We start from the raw sequence: 16,123 nt of genomic DNA, 5'->3' as shown, positions 1-16,123 counted from the left end.
GCCAACTTAGGCGCTATGCATTGGATGGGGGCACAAGGGGGGTTTCCCCGAACTCCATTTTTTCTTTCACTGGATGTTTTTCTGGCGAAAGGCTGGAGGCCAGTTCCTCCTTTTGCTCTCCCGCTGGGTGGTCACTGCGAGTAACCTCTCGCACACTCGGGGCTGGTGCAGCAGGGCAACTGCCAGCTGGCACCAGCCATGCGCCAGCGCATTTAGTGCTTTAAATTAGAGTTTTAAAGCCGTGGCACCAGGAAGGAACGCAGAGCACACGGTAACAGAAACGAGCAAAAGGGGAGACCTTGATGGCGTCTCTTAAGGCTGGTGATCGCTACAAAGCTGGTTGAGTATCTGAAGCAGCGTGGAGGTCGGTAGCTAGCTGCACTCCAACCTCCGGGGCACTAGGGAGGAATCTGGGGAAAGTATGACGACACAGGGCAGGAGGGGAATGACACAGGCTCGTCAGGCCATTTGTGCTCTATTCACTCCTTTTCACACAAAGATATCGTGCATAGGGGCTGTTACAATTCCGGGTGTCACTTTACGTAATCGGATGAGGGCTGTGTCACCATTGGTGAGCGGCGAAAGGGGAAGGAAATAAACTATGATAAGAAGATTGCACGCTTTTCGGTGGCTGCCGAAATCCGATTTATACGAAATAAGGAACGCGCGGGGATATGAGATGAGTTTGGAGGGGATTTGCGCAGCTCTTTCTTCCATGGCTTACGGCGAACGGGCCCCTCATGATACCAATCGTGACGAACCTCCTACACGTCTCGGTATCATTCGCTTTAACTGAAAAATGCATTGATTTATACATTTTCTTCTCAGAACGAAGGAAGAAGTGCTTATCCTCAGAGAAACTTCACGCATGAGCTGCTTCAGGTGACCCTTCATGTACTCTATGTTGGATATACCTGTCAGTCAAGGGTCTCGAGAAGCGTAGCTTTCCAATGATTGATTTTGCAGAGGTCTGAATTATTTATTGAAATACGTGTTTACTGTGGCTTCCTATTTATTCAGTGCGTCCCTCGTGCACGGTCCGCCGCCGATACCAGTGGTCTATCGCGTTCCGAACTCCCAAATCTCGGTTTTGCACAGTATAAAACCTTGACTGCCACTTTCGCCAAAGATGTCTGAGATTCCTGACATTCCAAGGTCCTTACAGGAGTTGGAGTCGCTACGTGTGTCCGTTGCCGCTTCGCTCCCTGGTCAAAAAGGCGTTGTTGTGGAAGTTTGTCTCAGTCGCCCCCGAAAGCTCAATGCCCTAGGTGCTTCGTTTTGGCGCGACTTCCCTCTCTGCATGCGCATTTTGGATACATGGGCGCCCTGCCGCTGTGTTTTACTGACGGGAGAGGGGGCAGCCTTCTGTAGCGGCATAGAACTGCAATATGCAGCTTCCCTCTTCCAGCCAACGGAGGCCGAACCGCAGGAGGAGAGCGGCAGAGAAGTAAACTCGCCAGCAGCTACACTCGCGGACCCTGCCAGGCGCGCTTTGCACCTCCGCAGAGTTGTGGCGCCCCTGCAAGAGGCCATATCCAGCGTGGAACATATCAACAAACCCGTGTTGGCTGCAATCTCTGGACCGTGCATTGGGGCTGGCGTGGACCTCGTGAGCAGCTGTGATGTGCGGCTAGCCGCTGCAGATGCTCTGTTCAGCGTTAGGGAAGTGCAGCTAGCCATGGCACCCGACATTGGAACCCTGCAGCGGTTGCCACGTATCGTCCGTAGTGGTAGCTGGGTTAGGGAGGTGTGCTTTTCCGCGCGCTTCTTCTCTGCGCAAGAAGCAGAACGGGAGGGCTTTGTCTCTGCCCTTTACCCTGATAGAGAGGCCCTGCATAAAGCCGCTGTTGCTCTTTGCCTAGCGCTAGCTGAGATGAGCCCAGTAGCGCTTGCAGCGACGAAACAGGGGCTTAACTTTGCGAGGGGCCGTCCGGTGTCAGAGAGTCTTGAGCAGCAGCTTACTGTAAGCGCAGCAATGCTCCAGACGCTAGACATTCCCCTTGCGGTTGGCATGCAAATGCAGCAGAAAGAGCGAGGGAGCAAGAGAGCCCAAATGCCTCCTTTTGCAGGGCTGTGAAGCCCTACAGAGCGAAGCATCTAGTGGCAGTAGCTCCTGCAGCCGCTGAACGAGATACTGCATCCTAATGGCACCACCTAGCAAACCTAACGGGCCCTCGCGGCTCCTGAGTTAAAACCTTCTGCAGTCTGTGTGGAAGCTATTTTAGAGCGGCGCACATAGCAGCGCCAATAGCGACATTGCAGTGTCTCTATCCGCTGCCCTATGTAAATATGTAGAGAGAGAAAAGAGTCAGCACCAGCAGCAAGCGCTCGGTCCCGTATGCCGAATTGAGAAGTGCGTAACGGCGGGTGCAGCGCTCTTTTTCGCTTTTACTGCATAAAATAGCCTTCCTTCTACAGCCCCGAAGCCGTGTGTGCTGGCAAGCTAGCTCCCGAGAGGTCTAGTTCCTCTCTATAGCGAACCAACTATTTAGTTCCCTTGCGAGCACAGCCAGATATACGGCCTTCTGCCTGGCCTTGCAGGCGAGCCTGCTTCGCTTAGCGGCTCCCCGGGAAGGGGATTCGGGGCCTCTCTCGCCTCTCGCACAGCAGACTGGAGCAGCCACTGCTGCTGCCAGCACAGGAAAAGGCAGAAGAGACTTGCAGTGCTCGCCAAGAAGAGGGGGGGAAGTGCTGAGCAGTGAGGCGAGTGGGTGGAGCGTTTGCCCCGCAGGGAGGCCGGTCCATACACATACACCCCAAATCTGTTCAGCTTGAAAAAAAAGAGGTTGGCAGATCAAACCAAAGCCTCAAGGGGAGGATGTGCCCTCAAAAAGTCTCTCTCTGCCAAGTGCCACTAGGCCCTGGAGCGGTGGGGGGATGCCAGTCTCCCCTGGAGGGCCTCCTGGCGAAGGGCCCCATTAAACGTGAGCCGGAGAAGCAACGGCGATAGGATCTGCAGTGGCTGCAACACGAAGAGGGCTCTAATAAAGGCGCTGCTGTTACGCTCGAAGTCAAAGGCCAGGCACCCTAGTTCTCTGGCTGCTGCTGCTTCTGCTTCTGTCGATGATGAAGGTGATGACGATGATGATGCGCCGAGAGGCGGAGGGGAGGAGGCAGCGGCAAGGGAGAGGCAGCGCGACAAAGAGGCACGCACAATGGACCCTTGATGCATGTGCTGCTGCGGCTGCTGCTGCTGCTGCTCCAGTAGTTGTTGGTGCTGGTAGTACTGCGTCAGCAAGGCTTTGAGACGCCACGCGCATTGCATGATTGCCACGAGCTTTTTGTGCAAAGGGGCGAGACGGGGTGCAAGGAGGCACCTGCAGCGGCAGCCACAGCAAGGGAGATATTTTTATGGGGGATATGGCATTCTGCAGGGAACTCACGGATTTGCCGTCACGGTTAAAAGGGTTTTGGTGCGTCCCACCTGGTATAGATGTTGTCTGCACAGCGTGCATGCGCCTCCACCAGAGCAAAGTAGCTCAGACGGTAGTTGCCTTGCTCTGCGGCTGCCGCTGCTGTCGGTGTGCTTTCTGTTGCTGCGGCTGCTGTCGTGACGTGCTCCGAGAAGACCGTCCATTCCGATTCAATGGCTTCGGTCCAGACAAATTCCCAAACGGCCCTCAGGAAGTGCTGCATGCGCTGCTGCAGCTGCGCGGCTTTCGCGGCGAAGCGCTGCAGTTGCTGCTGCCGACGCCGCAGCATCCAGCATTCCGAGAGCGCTTGTAAAGCAGCGTCCATTTGAAGGGCGAAGCGCAGAATTGCAGCATAGCGCTCGCTCACGAGCTGCGAGCAAGCAAATTCGCGCGCCCTAGTTCGCGAGCTTAGGCCCCTTTCTTTACTCTCATCACACGAGCAATGCAAGCCTCAGGAAACATATGCCACGCTGCATGGCGGATATGGGCCCTCCAGAGCTCAGAAAGTACAGCTTGTCAAAGCCTTTGGCGAGGGATGAGGGTGAAAAGAGACGTACTGGAGGAAGGAAAGACTGGAGCGGCGGGGAGGCGCTGGGGAGCATCTGCAAGCGGCCCATCAACTGCGCTGCGGCTGCGGCTGCGTCAGTCTCTGCAGCACTTCCTGAGAGGGGTAATACTTCTGTGGGAAGTGCTGCTTCGTGCCGCAGGCTGCATGCAAAGTAGAGGAGCTGCTGCTGCTGCTCCTCCTCCTCCGGCTCTCCCGTTGCGCTGCTGCCGGCAGTAAAGGACAGAAGGGCCCCGTGCAGCAGCCGCTCAACATCCTTGCAGAGGGCCCTCTCTGAAGCAGCATTAGCGGCGTCACCACCAGATTTGGCTTTCGCTGCCGCAGGCGCCTCTCGTGCAGTATCTGCAGCCCCTAAAACATGGTCGGAGGCCGAGGCTACAGCCGCTGTACGCCAGCCCTCTCCTGCGTGCTGCTGCAGGCGCTCCTGGAGAGACTGGCGAAATTCCTGCACTGCGTGGGTGGCTCCGAGCAGCAGCAGCTGCAGCAGCAGCAGCAAACGCAACATAACAGGGGGGGCAGAGCAGCCAATGAAAGTCGCGTGGGCCCCTTGGAGCAGCAGCAGGAGCAGGAACAAGAGCAGGAGAAGCAGCTTACACCTCCGGATACAACAGCAGAAACGCTACCAGGAGGGTCAGCTTGCCTGTTTGATTTGATGCAGAAGTCTCTCGAGACTGCCATCTCCCAAGACGAGCATCAACAGTGCCCGTGTTGCTAGAGCCTCTTGCAAGAGCAGTGGCCGCTGCAGCAGGGCCCCCAAGGAGGCCCCCAGCCATTCTGCGGGGGCTCTTGAACCAAACTTGATACAGAGGGCCCCCTCGCTGTATCCCTCGGGAGGCTTTACGGAACGTCCTCCTTCGGGAGACCCCTCGGGATTTTCGGCAGACGTTTCTCTCTCGCGCGTCACATAACGGGGGAGGCGCTTCGCTGGTGGCTGCTGCTCGAGCGGCAGAATCGCCTGTTGCTTTGGGGAGCGCTCGAACCCTTCTTGCCCATGAAGTAGGGGCCCCCTCACGGAAGCCTCGGCTGCAGCGCATGCGCAGGCAAACAAATTCTCTCCTTCTTTCTGCTGCAGCTGTTGTTGCTGCTGCTGCTGCTCTTTCTGCTGCAGTTGTTGTTTCTGCTGCTGTTGCTGTTTCTGCTGCAGCTGTTGTTTCTGCTGCTGCTGCTCTTTCTGCTGCTGCTGTTGTTTCTGCTGCTGCTGCTCTTTCTGCTGCAGCTGTTGTTTCTGCTGCAGTTGTTGTTTCTTGGAGAGCTGAGCGCCCCCCCTGCCAGCAGCAAGTTCCTGCAGACGGCCGATTGCCTGCAAGAAGAGGCGGTCCTGCTGCTGCAAGACGGCTGCCATTCTGCTTGGGTCGAAGAGCAGACGGGCAGTGCTGTTACTACTGCTGCTGCAGTCGGTAAAATCCCCGCTGGAGAGGACTTCAAGAGAGGGCCCCTCCCCCCCTTCCCCCCCATGCGAGTTGAACGCAATAACCTCCTCTCCATCGTGCTGCGCGTTAAGGCTGTCGCTGGCACGCCCGTTGCCATGGCTGCTGCTTCTGCTGCTGCTGCTTCTGCTTCTGCTGCTGCCTCTGCTGCTTCTGCTTCTGCTGCTGCTGCTTCTGCTGCTTCTGCTTCTGCTGCTGCTTCTGCTGCTGCTGCTTCTGCTGCTGCTGCTGCTGCCCTTGTGCTTGAGAGCTGCGACTACATGCGCCTGGAGTGTCTCTACACGGACACAAAAGTCGGAGAATCTCAGGGCCCCAGGGGCCCCGAAAAGGTCTGTAGAGTTTTTGCGAGGCGTTTTTGAGGGCCTCCTGCGAATCCACGCGGCGAGGCTACGGCTTGTGTTTTCGCGACGGCCAGCAGCTAGCAGCGTTTCTTGCGAAGGGAAGAGGCATGCGGCAGCGGCTGTTGTCGGGTTGCACCCCTGCAGCAGCAGTTGGAGGGTGAGGCAGCGCTCAACGAGGGGCCCCAAAGAGGCCAGCGGCCGCGGGAGGAGCAGCAGCCGCTGGGGGCCCCCCACGGCGAGCAGATCCGCGTTGGGCCCTAATGTCTCCCCCCCGCCCCCCTCGCCTGTCACTACCTCAGCGGGGACGGAGAACTCCATAGTGACGTCATCGAGACGGCCCTGAGTACCTCGACAGCGCATGCACAGAGCGTGAAAACGCATGCGTCTGCTGCTGAGTCGGGCATGTCGACAGCGGGGATGCGGCGAATCGCGAGAAACGCCTGGCAAGAGTCGAGGCTTTTAGGGCCTCCCAAGCGTAGAGCCGGCGCTGCACGCCTGCTGACGAGGACCGACGCTCCCACGCACGTGTGAAGGCCTACCTTGTAGCAGCAGCGAGTGAAAAAACGGAGGAAGGGAGGGGCGGAGCCTGCAAACAGCCGCACGGCTAGCGCGCATTCATGCGGCAGTTGCTGTTGCCGCTGTTGCTGCGAAGGGGGTGGCAGCATGGTGTGCTGCAGGGCTGCAGTGGTCCTCAACAGGCGAGCGAGCAAGGCAGTTCCTCGCGGAAACTGCCACCCCTCCTTGCTGCTGCTGTCGAGGCAGGCAGAAGAAAAATCAAGCTTGCACAGGCGGGTGAGCAGCAGCAGCGAGGGACGCCACCGATCGACTGCCGCGGCCAGAAGCAAAGGAGAGCTCCACGCGCGCATGCTCGAGATGACTTCGGCAGAGAGACAGAACTCGAAATGCTGCAACTCCGCTTCTACTGCCCTGGCAAATGCGGCGAGGGTGGTGCCGTAAAAGAGCTGGTGCTGTTGCTGGTGGTCAATGCGTCTGCTGTTGTGGCTGCTGCTGCTGATAACTCGGGAGAGCAGTACAGTGGGAGGCGTTAAGAACTCGTCAATGAAGGCCTTTATACGACGAACTAGAGACCCCAGCCTGATACAATCGCATTGGAGCATGCAGCACATCCTTGCTTGACTTTAGAGGTACAAAAACACGGGGGATAGCGGCGGAGACGCACGCTCACGCAGCGAGAACTGCTGAAACCGCTGAAAAGCCGCGTACAACAGCAGCAGCAGCAGTAGCAGCAGCAGTAGCAGCAGCAGGAGTCTACAACACAGAGACAAGTGAGCCTTACTCGGCGATCTGAGCTAGCGCTTCCCGCCACGGTCCTGTAATGCTGCAGTCGGCATCAGCAGCCTCTGCTGCCGCGGCTGCGGCACCTGCAGGGAGGAGGGCCTCATAGCAGCAGGCTAAGTCTGCTGCAGCAAAGAACGGTCGTAGTCTTCCGGGGCATGAGCTGCTCGTGTTGCAGGCAAAGACGCTTTTGCTGTCTCTGCAGCATGCAGAGGCGAGCGTCACTGCTTGGAGCTCCACACGAACCTCTGGGGAAAGCAGCTGCTGCACGTGCTGCTGCGCCTCGTCAGAGCTGGCGCGGCAGGAGCAGGCAGACACCAAGCGGAACAGAGGTGAGGGGGCCCCCAGCAGGGCGAGGTAGCAGCAGTGCACCCAGAAGGGAAGTCTAGATTCCGGTGGAAGCGGCGTCTGGGGGCCCTCCTGGGGTGCACCTGGGGGCCCTTTAACAGGCCACAAAACCTGCACGCTGGGGGCCCTTCTTCCCGGCCCCCCGGAGTCGCCCTCCCGTTGCCTGGGGGCCCCGTTAGGGGGCCCCCTTGTCCGCCGAGACTCCTGGGCGCGAGCGCCTCTGGACGCCATCGCCAGTCTGCACAGAAAGAAAGCACAGCAGGGAGGCAGCCAGACGCATGCAGCGTTTTCGAAGGGGGTAGCGCGGAGCCGTCGAAAAGAGGTGGGGCCCCGTGCTGGTCGTCCTGGCGCTGCGGGAGTTGCCGTGGAAGGCACTGAAGGCAGCGAGGAATTTTTTTCGCTTCACCTCGCAGTGAGGCATGCTAGGGTGCCTTCTGCGGCGGCTTCTGCGAGGCTTCTTGCTGCTTCTGCTGCGGCAGTTGCTGCTGCAGAGGGTGCAGCTGCGGCGCGTCGCATCAAGACAAAGGCCCTTTCAGGGGATCTATAAGGCAGCGAGGCGGCAAGCCACTGCCCCGCAGGCATGGAGCCCCCCTTTGCGAAAGGCAGTGGACTGGCATCCGCTGCATGCATCGTAGGATGCGCGGAGCAAGGCTTTTGAACCCCTGAAGCGAAACGCAGCACAGCCTCCTCCGGCACGCGAGCTAGGAGGCCAGGAGGAGCTCCTTGAACCCTCGCTGCGGGGGCCCCTGGGGGCCCTGATGTTCTCTGGCCTTGCGAGAGCGCCTCGAAGGAAGCGTGCCGAAAGTCGTCTCCCCCCTCCTTCCCGCTAAGCGCGAGCGCTGCAAAACGCTGCAGCTGCCGAGGCCCCTCTTCTGGAGCCTCTTTGGCAGCGGCCGGCGCAGGATCTTTGCGCAGCCGATCTCCCGGGGGCGGGCCCAAGGGGGGGCCCCTCCAGGGGTGTTCAGAGGCGGTCTGGAAGGGTTCCTTGCATGTTAGACGGGGCCCCCCGATTTCGTCTGCCCCTCCGGCTGTGGCTTCTCTGCTGCACAGGGTGGTGGCTCGGAAAGACGCGCACAAAGACTCCCCTACTCCTCGCAGCACGGCTTCCGTCTTTACGCCAAAGGGGCCCGTCGGGGGGGCCCCAATGAGCGCACCCGGTGGACCCCTGCAGAGCCAAGTGCTACTGCTGCTGTCGTTGCTGCTGCCGCTGTTGCTGCTCTTGAGACTCGGGCAGTCGTTGCAAGTGGCAGCAGCAGAAGCAGAAGCAGCAGAAGTGAGGGACGGAGGAGGCTGCGAGGCCTCTGCCGGTGTATGGGAGGGCCCTTGTGCCCTCACACCCTCTCTAGAGAATTCAGACGTGCGAGGAAGCCACGCTCCAAAGAGTTGGTTGTTTGCCGCAGGAGTCGCTGCCTCCTCGACTTCGATGGCAGGCAGGGAGGCGCTGAAGAAGGAGCTGCAGGAAGAGAGGCCTCCGCCAGAGGGGCCCCCCCCTGTGAACCCCCCAAAGGGAAGCCGCGCACTGCACGCAGGGGCCCCGCGCTGGCATTGCCTCAGGCGCAGCCGAGAAGAAAGCCTTAAGGCCTTTGAGCCCTCGCTGCTAAACAGGGACCTCAAAGGCTCAGGAGAGGCTCGATAAAGCTCCTGCTGCTGAATAAGCTGCAGCAGACGCTGCCGCAGGGTTTCCCGTTCTGGTGCCTCTGAGCTTCGAGCCGCTCTCGCCGCTACAACTCTTCTTCCGCTTGTTAGCGCGTCTTCTTTGTCAGCTGCACCGGCAAGCAGCAGTAGCAGCAGCAGAGCGTCATGGAGGTTGTGCAGAGGAGGAGGAGGAAGAGGAAGAGGCGCCTTCGAGCCTTCAGCGGGGCCCCCCGAGGAGCCATAGACGCTGTCCGCTCCGCCACAAATCGCAGCAGCTGCGAGGTGCAAGAAGGAGGCCTCTTGGGTTCGGCGCTGCAGCAGCAACTGCTGCTGCTGCTGCAGCAGAAGGCTCAGGGTCTCTTGGGCTTCACCGTCGCCTTTGCAGCTTGTGCTGCAACTTGTGCCGCATCTACAGTGCGCAGAGCCATGCAGGAGGCCCCCCCAGGCAGCACTGCGCGCCCTCTGTACTGCGGGTGCAGGGGCGTTCTGAACGCCTAAACAAGCGATCCGGCTTTGAACGAGCCTCCCAATAAGTGCATTGACACTCTCGTTGCGGCAGTTGCGCGTGGCCTTCCTTTCAGTGGGGTGGAGGGAGGAAGCGTTGGACTGCTCCTGCATGCTGCTGAAAGCTGCAGGGAGGGGGGACGGCGCATGGAGCGCCTGGGAGGTCTCTGCTGCCATCGCGGCTCCGTGGAGACACTACGCGAAGCTGCGATCCAGAAAAGCGCTTCGCGTCTTGGCAGGGCATGCGGCAGAACGCTCTGCTGCGCTTTCAGATCTGCGCCATCCACTGGAAACGTCCGTCATTCATGCGAGCAGGGAGGGAAGGTCTGCGAGGGCATGCGGAGGAAGGAGCTTCTCTCCTTGCCAGTTGAAGCCTCCACAAAGGGATCAGAGAGGAGCCTCCTTTGGCCCCTTCGTTCTTCTTCCCTCCCTCCTTTCCCGTGGAGAAGAAGGAGAGGACAGGGGGGGCCCCAAGGTGGTGTGGTCGGTGGGAGCGCGCCAGGAAGAAATAACGGAATTCCGTGGAGTTTGGGGTATTTATGACCTGCATGCAGATTTATTTGGCTCAAAAAGCCTTATTTTAGCCAACTAAAAGGACAGGAGAAGGCGAGAGAGACTTGTGTGGAGCCCATGGCCAAAGGGGGGGCCCCAGCCAACGGGGAAGCTGTCTGAGTGATACCAGCTGGAAGACAGAGGAGGGAAGGCCGTACACTTCTCATTCCAGGGGATAACGGCGCGTTTCCCTGCTGCCAGACCAAGAAAATGCATTTAATTTCTGCACGTGGAAGCTCATGAACATTGCGTTGCAGTCTACTGAAATTCGAGATCGCAGGAGTTACGTTTTGGGTAGTGACACGGTCCTTCCTCGTTTGGTATCGCGGCTCCATTTACAGCGGCGAAGCACTCCTTGCTTCGCGTACTCCGTTCGCGGGGGCCCCTTGAGGGGCCCCTTCGAGGGGCCGTGCCTTCCTCCCTCCCTCCCCCGCTGCCCTACTGAGGTCTCCTCCCCTCTGAGCCTCGTTCCAGAATGAAGTTTAGCGCATCTCTCCGCCTCGAGGCAGTGCCTCATCTGATAGGTACGAGGTTTCTGTCAACTCTGAGGGGCCTGCGAGGATGCGAGGGTAGGTAAAGGGGTGTCTGTGTCTAGAGGCACATCCGCTGTGGGTGCTTGCTCCGTGTGTGTTAGGAATAACTGCAGCCCTCCAAAGGCTGACCAAGGGAGGCCCCCCTGGGAGTTGTTGCCTGAAGCTGACGCCAAGAAAGCTGTTTCTCAACACGAGGCAACCGCTCTGCGAGCTTTACGCCGAACTTAATATGGTCGAAACACCACATCCAGAGACCCCGTGTTTGACGACAGCTGCCCCCCGCAGCCTCCGACTAAGGCGTTTCCCTTTGGAGTCTCTCGGCAAACTGCCTAGTCTGACTGCTTCCTGAATCGGCTAGCTTCTCCCGATCCAGGGATGCGGTTGTTGTTCACGTTCCTTTTTTGCAGGCAGATGTCTTTAGCCTGGGCTGGATCCTGGAAAGCAAGCGCAGTGGTGCAGTGGCCCTCCAGATCGACCCCAAGCAGCTGCATGCAACCCTCAAGTTGGCACAGACATGTCGTCGCATTTCTGTTAAGCTGGCAAAGTGCGTAAGGCTTGGACCGCAGAGACCTTCTAGCTTGGGGTGCAGGCAGGCCAGAGAGAAAAAATCAGCAGCCTGCGGAGGGAGGGGGAAGGGGGGAGGAGAAGGGAGGAGGGAAGGGGGGAGAAGGGAGGAGGGAAGGGGGGAGAAGGGAGGAGGGAAGGGGGCTAGCCAAGAAAGTGCTTTACCCCTGAGGCGCGACGTCGGCAGTCTTTAGCTGCTAATTCCTAGAGACTCGAGTAGTGAGAAGACACATCTGTGTGCGCTTATTCAGACGGAATGGTCAAGGGGCCTTAGTCTTCGAGTTCACTGACTTGCAACTGGCAAATGTGTGGATCACACAAGTAAGATTCACGCGCCAGGGAAGGGGGGAGGGACAGAAGAAAAAGACGGGGAGACTCTATGCGTTGGCGTGCGAATCGCTGCATGCATGCAACAGGATGCTGAAAATTCAAAGGCTTCTTCTTCTCCCTGTGCTGCAGGACTGCCCAGTGGTGCCTCTCCAGGGCGCAGCTGTGGACGAAGCTCAAACTCCCGATATTCCTCTCTGCAAGGCGAGCGACAACAAAAGTTTACTTGAACTCTGACCCTTTGGCATTTCCTTCCTCTGCCTTCAGACACCTCTCGCGCCAAGCGCTTTCGCTTTGGCCGTGCAAAGCTGAGTGTCTCAAAAATAGTGCTTTTTTCGGTGCTTTCTTCAAGTGCACATGATGGAGGTGCTCCGAAAGGCGATTCAAACTGTGGATGTGCAAAGGGTTCAGGGTGTGGGCTTTTCCCTGCTCAGTCAAATGTGGAGCTGCCCAAAGTGAAGACTCTCCTCGCGATGCTCGAACGCCTCCGAAAACTTGGTATTTGCACACTTTGACTCTGGACGCCACCCTCTGGCCCTTGATGCCTCAGACTAAGAGCGCCTTGTTGCAGCCAACTCAGGAGGGGGGTTCGAGACTCGATGTGCTGCAGGAAGCGACGAGTTGACTTTAGAAGGGATGACAAATCAACAGGATCCCAGCGCCCTCGACCTATCGATCTCGGCAGGTCCTGCTTGCGCCTTCCTACTAACTACCCTTCAGCTTCAACGCGTGGCAGCTTCTCTAAAGCTCTAAAATATCGCTCTTCAGGGGGCAGGCAGGCAGGGGGAAGCGGGGGTCTAGGGGGGCGGCTGGCCTCTTTTATAAGGCAGCATTTTTTGTCTTCGGGGAGGCTGCAGCTCATAATTCTTATGGGGAAAAGACGTAGCCTTCAGGCCTGCGGCTTGTGCGCCGTCTCAGCCTCCGACTTGGTCACTGCCAAGGCCATGTACACTCGCTGCAGCCGGCTGGTGCCGGAAGGGCAAGAAGGTTCGCAGCACGCAGTTCTTACGCTGTATCCACGAAATCGTGCATTTAAAAGAAGCTGTCTGCTGTTCTTCGAAGTTCCCGCCGCCTTATCTATTGTTCGTGGAGTAGAGTCGTTGCCAGACTGCGTGTGTTTGCGGATTGCCAGCTCTGGAGGATATCTCCTTTGTTCGGTCTGTCTTGACGAAGCACCTCATCGCTGGCCTAAAGGTGTGCACGAAAGGCTCAAGAGGGGGGTTCTCTGGCAAATGCCTCGGGTTTGTCGTCAGAGCGCAACAAGGGGTGCAAGTTTACGGTTTGAGGGGTAATTCGTATGCCTCCTTTTTCAGGCGTTGGTGGACTGCAGCAACAGCAACCAGGGGAAGGAGCCAGAGGGTCTCGTGGCTCTACGTGCGTCTAAGTAATTCCTTTCGACCCCCATACTACCCCCAAACGTTGGGCTCAGAAATTAGGGTTTGGTGTGGGGCATTGCTGGCTTTGCTTCAGTTGTGCCAGAGGATGAGACGGTTCACGGATGGCTGTCAGTTGTGCTGCAGAATGAAGGGGTGAGTGCGGGGCTTATGAACGTGGACTTCACTACGCTTGAACTCTATAGGGCTATTTTCTGGACAGAATAGAGCAATCAGAGCCTCGAGCGGAGCACGCAGGATGTATGATGCCGGAACCTCCGGCTGTGGATGTGGCAGTGTGTTTATGTGTTATGTCTGTGTGTTTGTGCGTCGGCCTCAGCTCGAGAGTTTTCGCGTGTTGTTTGTAGTTCCAACAGCAGCGGCAAAGGGTCCTATCGAGTGAAAGGTTGCTTGCACGGCTTTGTAGGGGGGAAGGTGGCAAAGGCCTGAGACACCTCCTTGTATATATCCCGTGTTGTGTGAAGCAGCAGCTGTTGGCATCCTCCTCCCCCGACTCCCCCACCCCGTGCTTCCTTCTGCCCCTGCATAGTAGTTGGGCATTACTACAGAGGGCCTTTGTGAAAATGCGGCATATACGTATATATATATACGAATATATATACGTATATATATATATGTATATATATATGTACATATATGTATATATATGTATATATACATATATACACAAGTGAGGAGCAGGCCTATTGCCCCTTTCTCGCTCAAGACCTTCCTTGGACTCCAGAAGGTTCCTGAGGCAGCATTTTGCACAAAGCTTCATTTTATTGCATCTCGGGTTGTGGGTGCTGCCCTGCAGCATGCTGTGTTGTGCGCAGTCCAGGGCCCTGTTTTTGCTGAGTCTGCAGCAGCGGCTTCTGCTGCTGCTGAGGCGGCATCTGCGGCAGCAATTTGTGTAGCAGGTGCTGCTGCTGCGGTTGTTGCTTCTGGGTGTCTTCTGCTGCTTCGGCCTCGGCGATCTCGCGCTGAGCTTGTTCTAGGAAGTGGAAGGCTAAGCCCTAATTAGCAAACAAGCAAATCCCTTCGCACCGTATTGCCATGAAGCAGCTAGCTGTGGAGGTCACTGCCTCTTTGAAAATCTCTCCTCTGCATGCATTACATAGCGTTCGGGCACTGCGCGCATCATCTCTAAATTTCCTCTGCAACCACGACGCCGATGCGAGGAAGGTATTAAGGCCCCCATTTCCCAGTTTCCCAAGGATGCATGTTGAAGGGATGGGCGAAAGAGGGATGCCTGGCGGATCGAGAGCTCCCTGCACCCTTTTTCTCTAGAAGGCATTTCAAGGCGTCTTTCTACAAAACCCAAGTTGCTGGAGCCGTAGAGCCTCAACAAAACCCCACGGAGGCCCTGTGTACTGTGCGTGCTGCTTGCCCGGATTGGCGCAACGTCTTCCAGCTTGACAAGTCGAAACTCCGCTCCGAAGAAGAGAGCATGCTTAAAGCAGCAGTTCACGTGGGCTACTGTGTCTGTCTGCGTCAAGCGGCAACAAACGCTTTTGAGGCTGCTGTCGCTTCGGCGCAGTTCACACATTACGCTGGCTGCACGGCAGGTGGAGAGCGCTGCTGCTTAGCAGCGCTGCTGCTTAGGGAGGGCACCTAGGCTTCGGGCCTACCTCTAGCAACCAATCAAAGTGCTGCCTGTAGATGTGGCAGTACATCTGGAGTAGCTGTACGAGAATGTGGGAAACAAACGATGGAAAGTTTCGCGGAAAATCCTGACCTGCACAGCACCCCGAGAACTCCCAACTCCCCCAGTGGGACTGCGTCTATTTCACAAACCTAACAACAGACGCGCTCCCACGCAAGGAGGGTGAGGCGTTTTTTGTCAGTTTTCATTTTTGCGAGCACATGTGCATTTTCCGCCGTCTGTTGCTGGAAATTCGGCAGCAAGACACGCATGCTGCGCAGACTCGGATGTTGCAAACGCACCAGGCTGGCAGGCAAATATGCGAGGGTCCTTGAGGATAGACCGACATTTTTTGAGGGTGGCTCGAATGTGATCTCTTGCAGGCGCTGACGGCTCCGTCGCAGCCACCAAACTGAAGCTGAGGCAGATGCACAGCCGCCTCACGCATGCGAGAATGAGACCAGACGCAGACTGCAGATTCTCACGTGCATGATGCGACCACTGCACGCACACGACACCCCAGCCACTAAACAGAAACAGGCGAACGCACTGCGGATCCCCCGCCTTCTGAGAGGGGTTCCTGCAGGGCACGCGAGCGCATGCTCCAAGTATGCATAACCAGCAGCCTAGCAAGCGACTTTAGGGAACTTTCACTGCGCGTATATATGTGCTCAGACTCTCCCTGAGAGGCTGCGCTGTCTCGTCACAGGCGGCTCCTCTATATGCCCTGTCTTTTGCACACGATGAGCATGCTTCTTGGCACGCGTTCAACAAAGTTCCCGACTCACTCCCCCGCAGTCAAGCGCCGGCAGCTGCAAACGTCTCGGACAAAGCCCCAAACCACCGTCGACTCGTTAAAGATGTCATACACTGCAAATGCATGAGCCCACAGTGCTGGGGCGAAATTGCGCCTTCCCCTTGACACGCGTCTGCACCCTCACCTACAGACCGCTGCCGTTTCATGTCGCGTGAAGTAACGCAGCAGCAGACAGCAAAACATGCACAAGCCGCCACAGAGGGCGAGTCCTTGGAAACACAGAGAGCAGCGCAACACCAACAGAGGTACCATGTGATGCGAAATCACCAACGATCGTGTTGCCAGACCTTGGCATGCGAGCCATTCATTAACGTCGACCATTGAGGAGGGCAGCCGCACCGCGAGTGGAAGGAGGGCCGTACCCAGAGATGCACGGGCCGCCAGCAAGGTACTGAGGCACTCAATCGACAACACAACATTCAACCCTATCGTTTTAGCACCCCTTAAAGAAACCTCATGCAGTGCTTTTCAAGAATGAGGCCCTTTCGCCGATAGACAGCGGCCGGTTGCTTACTCAAGTGTACACATTTTCTCATGCACACGAGCAGAGGAATGCAAAAGCATGGGATGAACAAAGAAACGCATTGTGGGCAGCTCTGGGTGTATGTACACAATAAACGACTTTAGGGGGCATGAACACAGAAAACGAAGGCATGTTCAAGACCATTCAACTGAATGAAGCCGTGGAAACACCATGGGCACGTTCGTGCACCCCGTATATCACGCATGCAGGAATGGGTCTTCTGAACATGGCAAATGGCGGCTCCAAAGTCGGCGCAGCGA

The 16,123-nt window shown here is 57.4% G+C and overlaps 4 protein-coding genes across 4 annotated transcripts; 3 read left to right on the top strand and 1 right to left on the bottom strand.

The window, feature by feature from the left end:
• Positions 1-1,129: 1,129 nt before the first annotated feature.
• On the top strand, positions 1,130-2,077 carry LOC34620770 (delta(3,5)-Delta(2,4)-dienoyl-CoA isomerase, mitochondrial). The gene has a single exon (XM_022734006.1). The coding sequence runs from the start codon at positions 1,130-1,132 to the stop codon at positions 2,075-2,077; it is 948 nt and encodes a 315-aa protein (XP_022588931.1).
• Positions 2,078-2,459: 382 nt separating this feature from the next.
• LOC113146861 lies at positions 2,460-4,971 on the bottom strand. The gene is made up of 7 exons (XM_026335463.1): positions 4,941-4,971; positions 4,619-4,827; positions 4,358-4,456; positions 3,971-4,306; positions 3,425-3,783; positions 2,908-3,317; positions 2,460-2,770 (listed from the first exon to the last, which is right to left on the bottom strand). Exons 1-7 carry the CDS (start codon positions 4,969-4,971, stop codon positions 2,460-2,462), a joined length of 1,755 nt encoding a protein of 584 aa, XP_026191248.1.
• A 165-nt stretch (positions 4,972-5,136) lies between these two features.
• LOC113146860 (antifreeze protein Maxi-like) lies at positions 5,137-5,764 on the top strand (the record flags this gene model as incomplete). The annotated part of the gene is made up of 2 exons (XM_026335461.1): positions 5,137-5,190; positions 5,267-5,764. Coding segments are annotated over 2 exons (552 nt in total), but the record flags the coding sequence as incomplete, so codon positions are not given.
• Positions 5,765-10,556: 4,792 nt separating this feature from the next.
• LOC34618384 lies at positions 10,557-13,281 on the top strand. The gene is made up of 12 exons (XM_026335494.1): positions 10,557-10,605; positions 10,716-10,846; positions 11,022-11,158; positions 11,430-11,499; positions 11,638-11,709; positions 11,940-12,003; positions 12,116-12,190; positions 12,424-12,492; positions 12,638-12,699; positions 12,819-12,879; positions 12,976-13,034; positions 13,219-13,281. The coding sequence occupies exons 1-12, from the start codon at positions 10,557-10,559 to the stop codon at positions 13,279-13,281; spliced, it is 912 nt and encodes a 303-aa protein (XP_026191279.1).
• Positions 13,282-16,123: the final 2,842 nt, after the last annotated feature.

The sequence above is a fragment of the Cyclospora cayetanensis genome, unplaced genomic scaffold (assembly GCF_002999335.1).
Source record: "Cyclospora cayetanensis isolate NF1_C8 unplaced genomic scaffold, CcayRef3 CcayRef3_contig_7, whole genome shotgun sequence".
NCBI classification, from domain to species: domain Eukaryota; phylum Apicomplexa; class Conoidasida; order Eucoccidiorida; family Eimeriidae; genus Cyclospora; species Cyclospora cayetanensis.
The sequence above is the reverse complement of the archived record's forward strand: the minus strand, read 5'-3'. Positions and strand labels throughout refer to the sequence as shown.

Bases quoted from the DNA above. Each gene is read 5' to 3' on its own strand.
- LOC34620770 (XM_022734006.1), top strand. From the start codon at position 1,130: ATGTCTGAGATTCCTGACATTCCAAGGTCCTTACAGGAGTTGGAGTCG.
- LOC113146861 (XM_026335463.1), bottom strand. From the start codon at position 4,971: ATGGGCAAGAAGGGTTCGAGCGCTCCCCAAA. The intron at 4,457-4,618 runs GCAAGCTGACCC...CTGCTGCTGCAG, and splicing joins TTCTGCATCAAATCAAACAG to CTGCTGCTGCTCGGAGCCAC. The intron at 4,307-4,357 runs GTAGCCTCGGCC...ACTGCACGAGAG, and splicing joins AGGGCTGGCGTACAGCGGCT to GCGCCTGCGGCAGCGAAAGC.
- LOC34618384 (XM_026335494.1), top strand. From the start codon at position 10,557: ATGAAGTTTAGCGCATCTCTCCGCCTCGAGGCAGTGCCTCATCTGATA. The intron at 12,191-12,423 runs GTCCTGCTTGCG...GCGCCGTCTCAG, and splicing joins CGACCTATCGATCTCGGCAG to CCTCCGACTTGGTCACTGCC. The intron at 13,035-13,218 runs GTGAGTGCGGGG...CGTCGGCCTCAG, and splicing joins TTGTGCTGCAGAATGAAGGG to CTCGAGAGTTTTCGCGTGTT.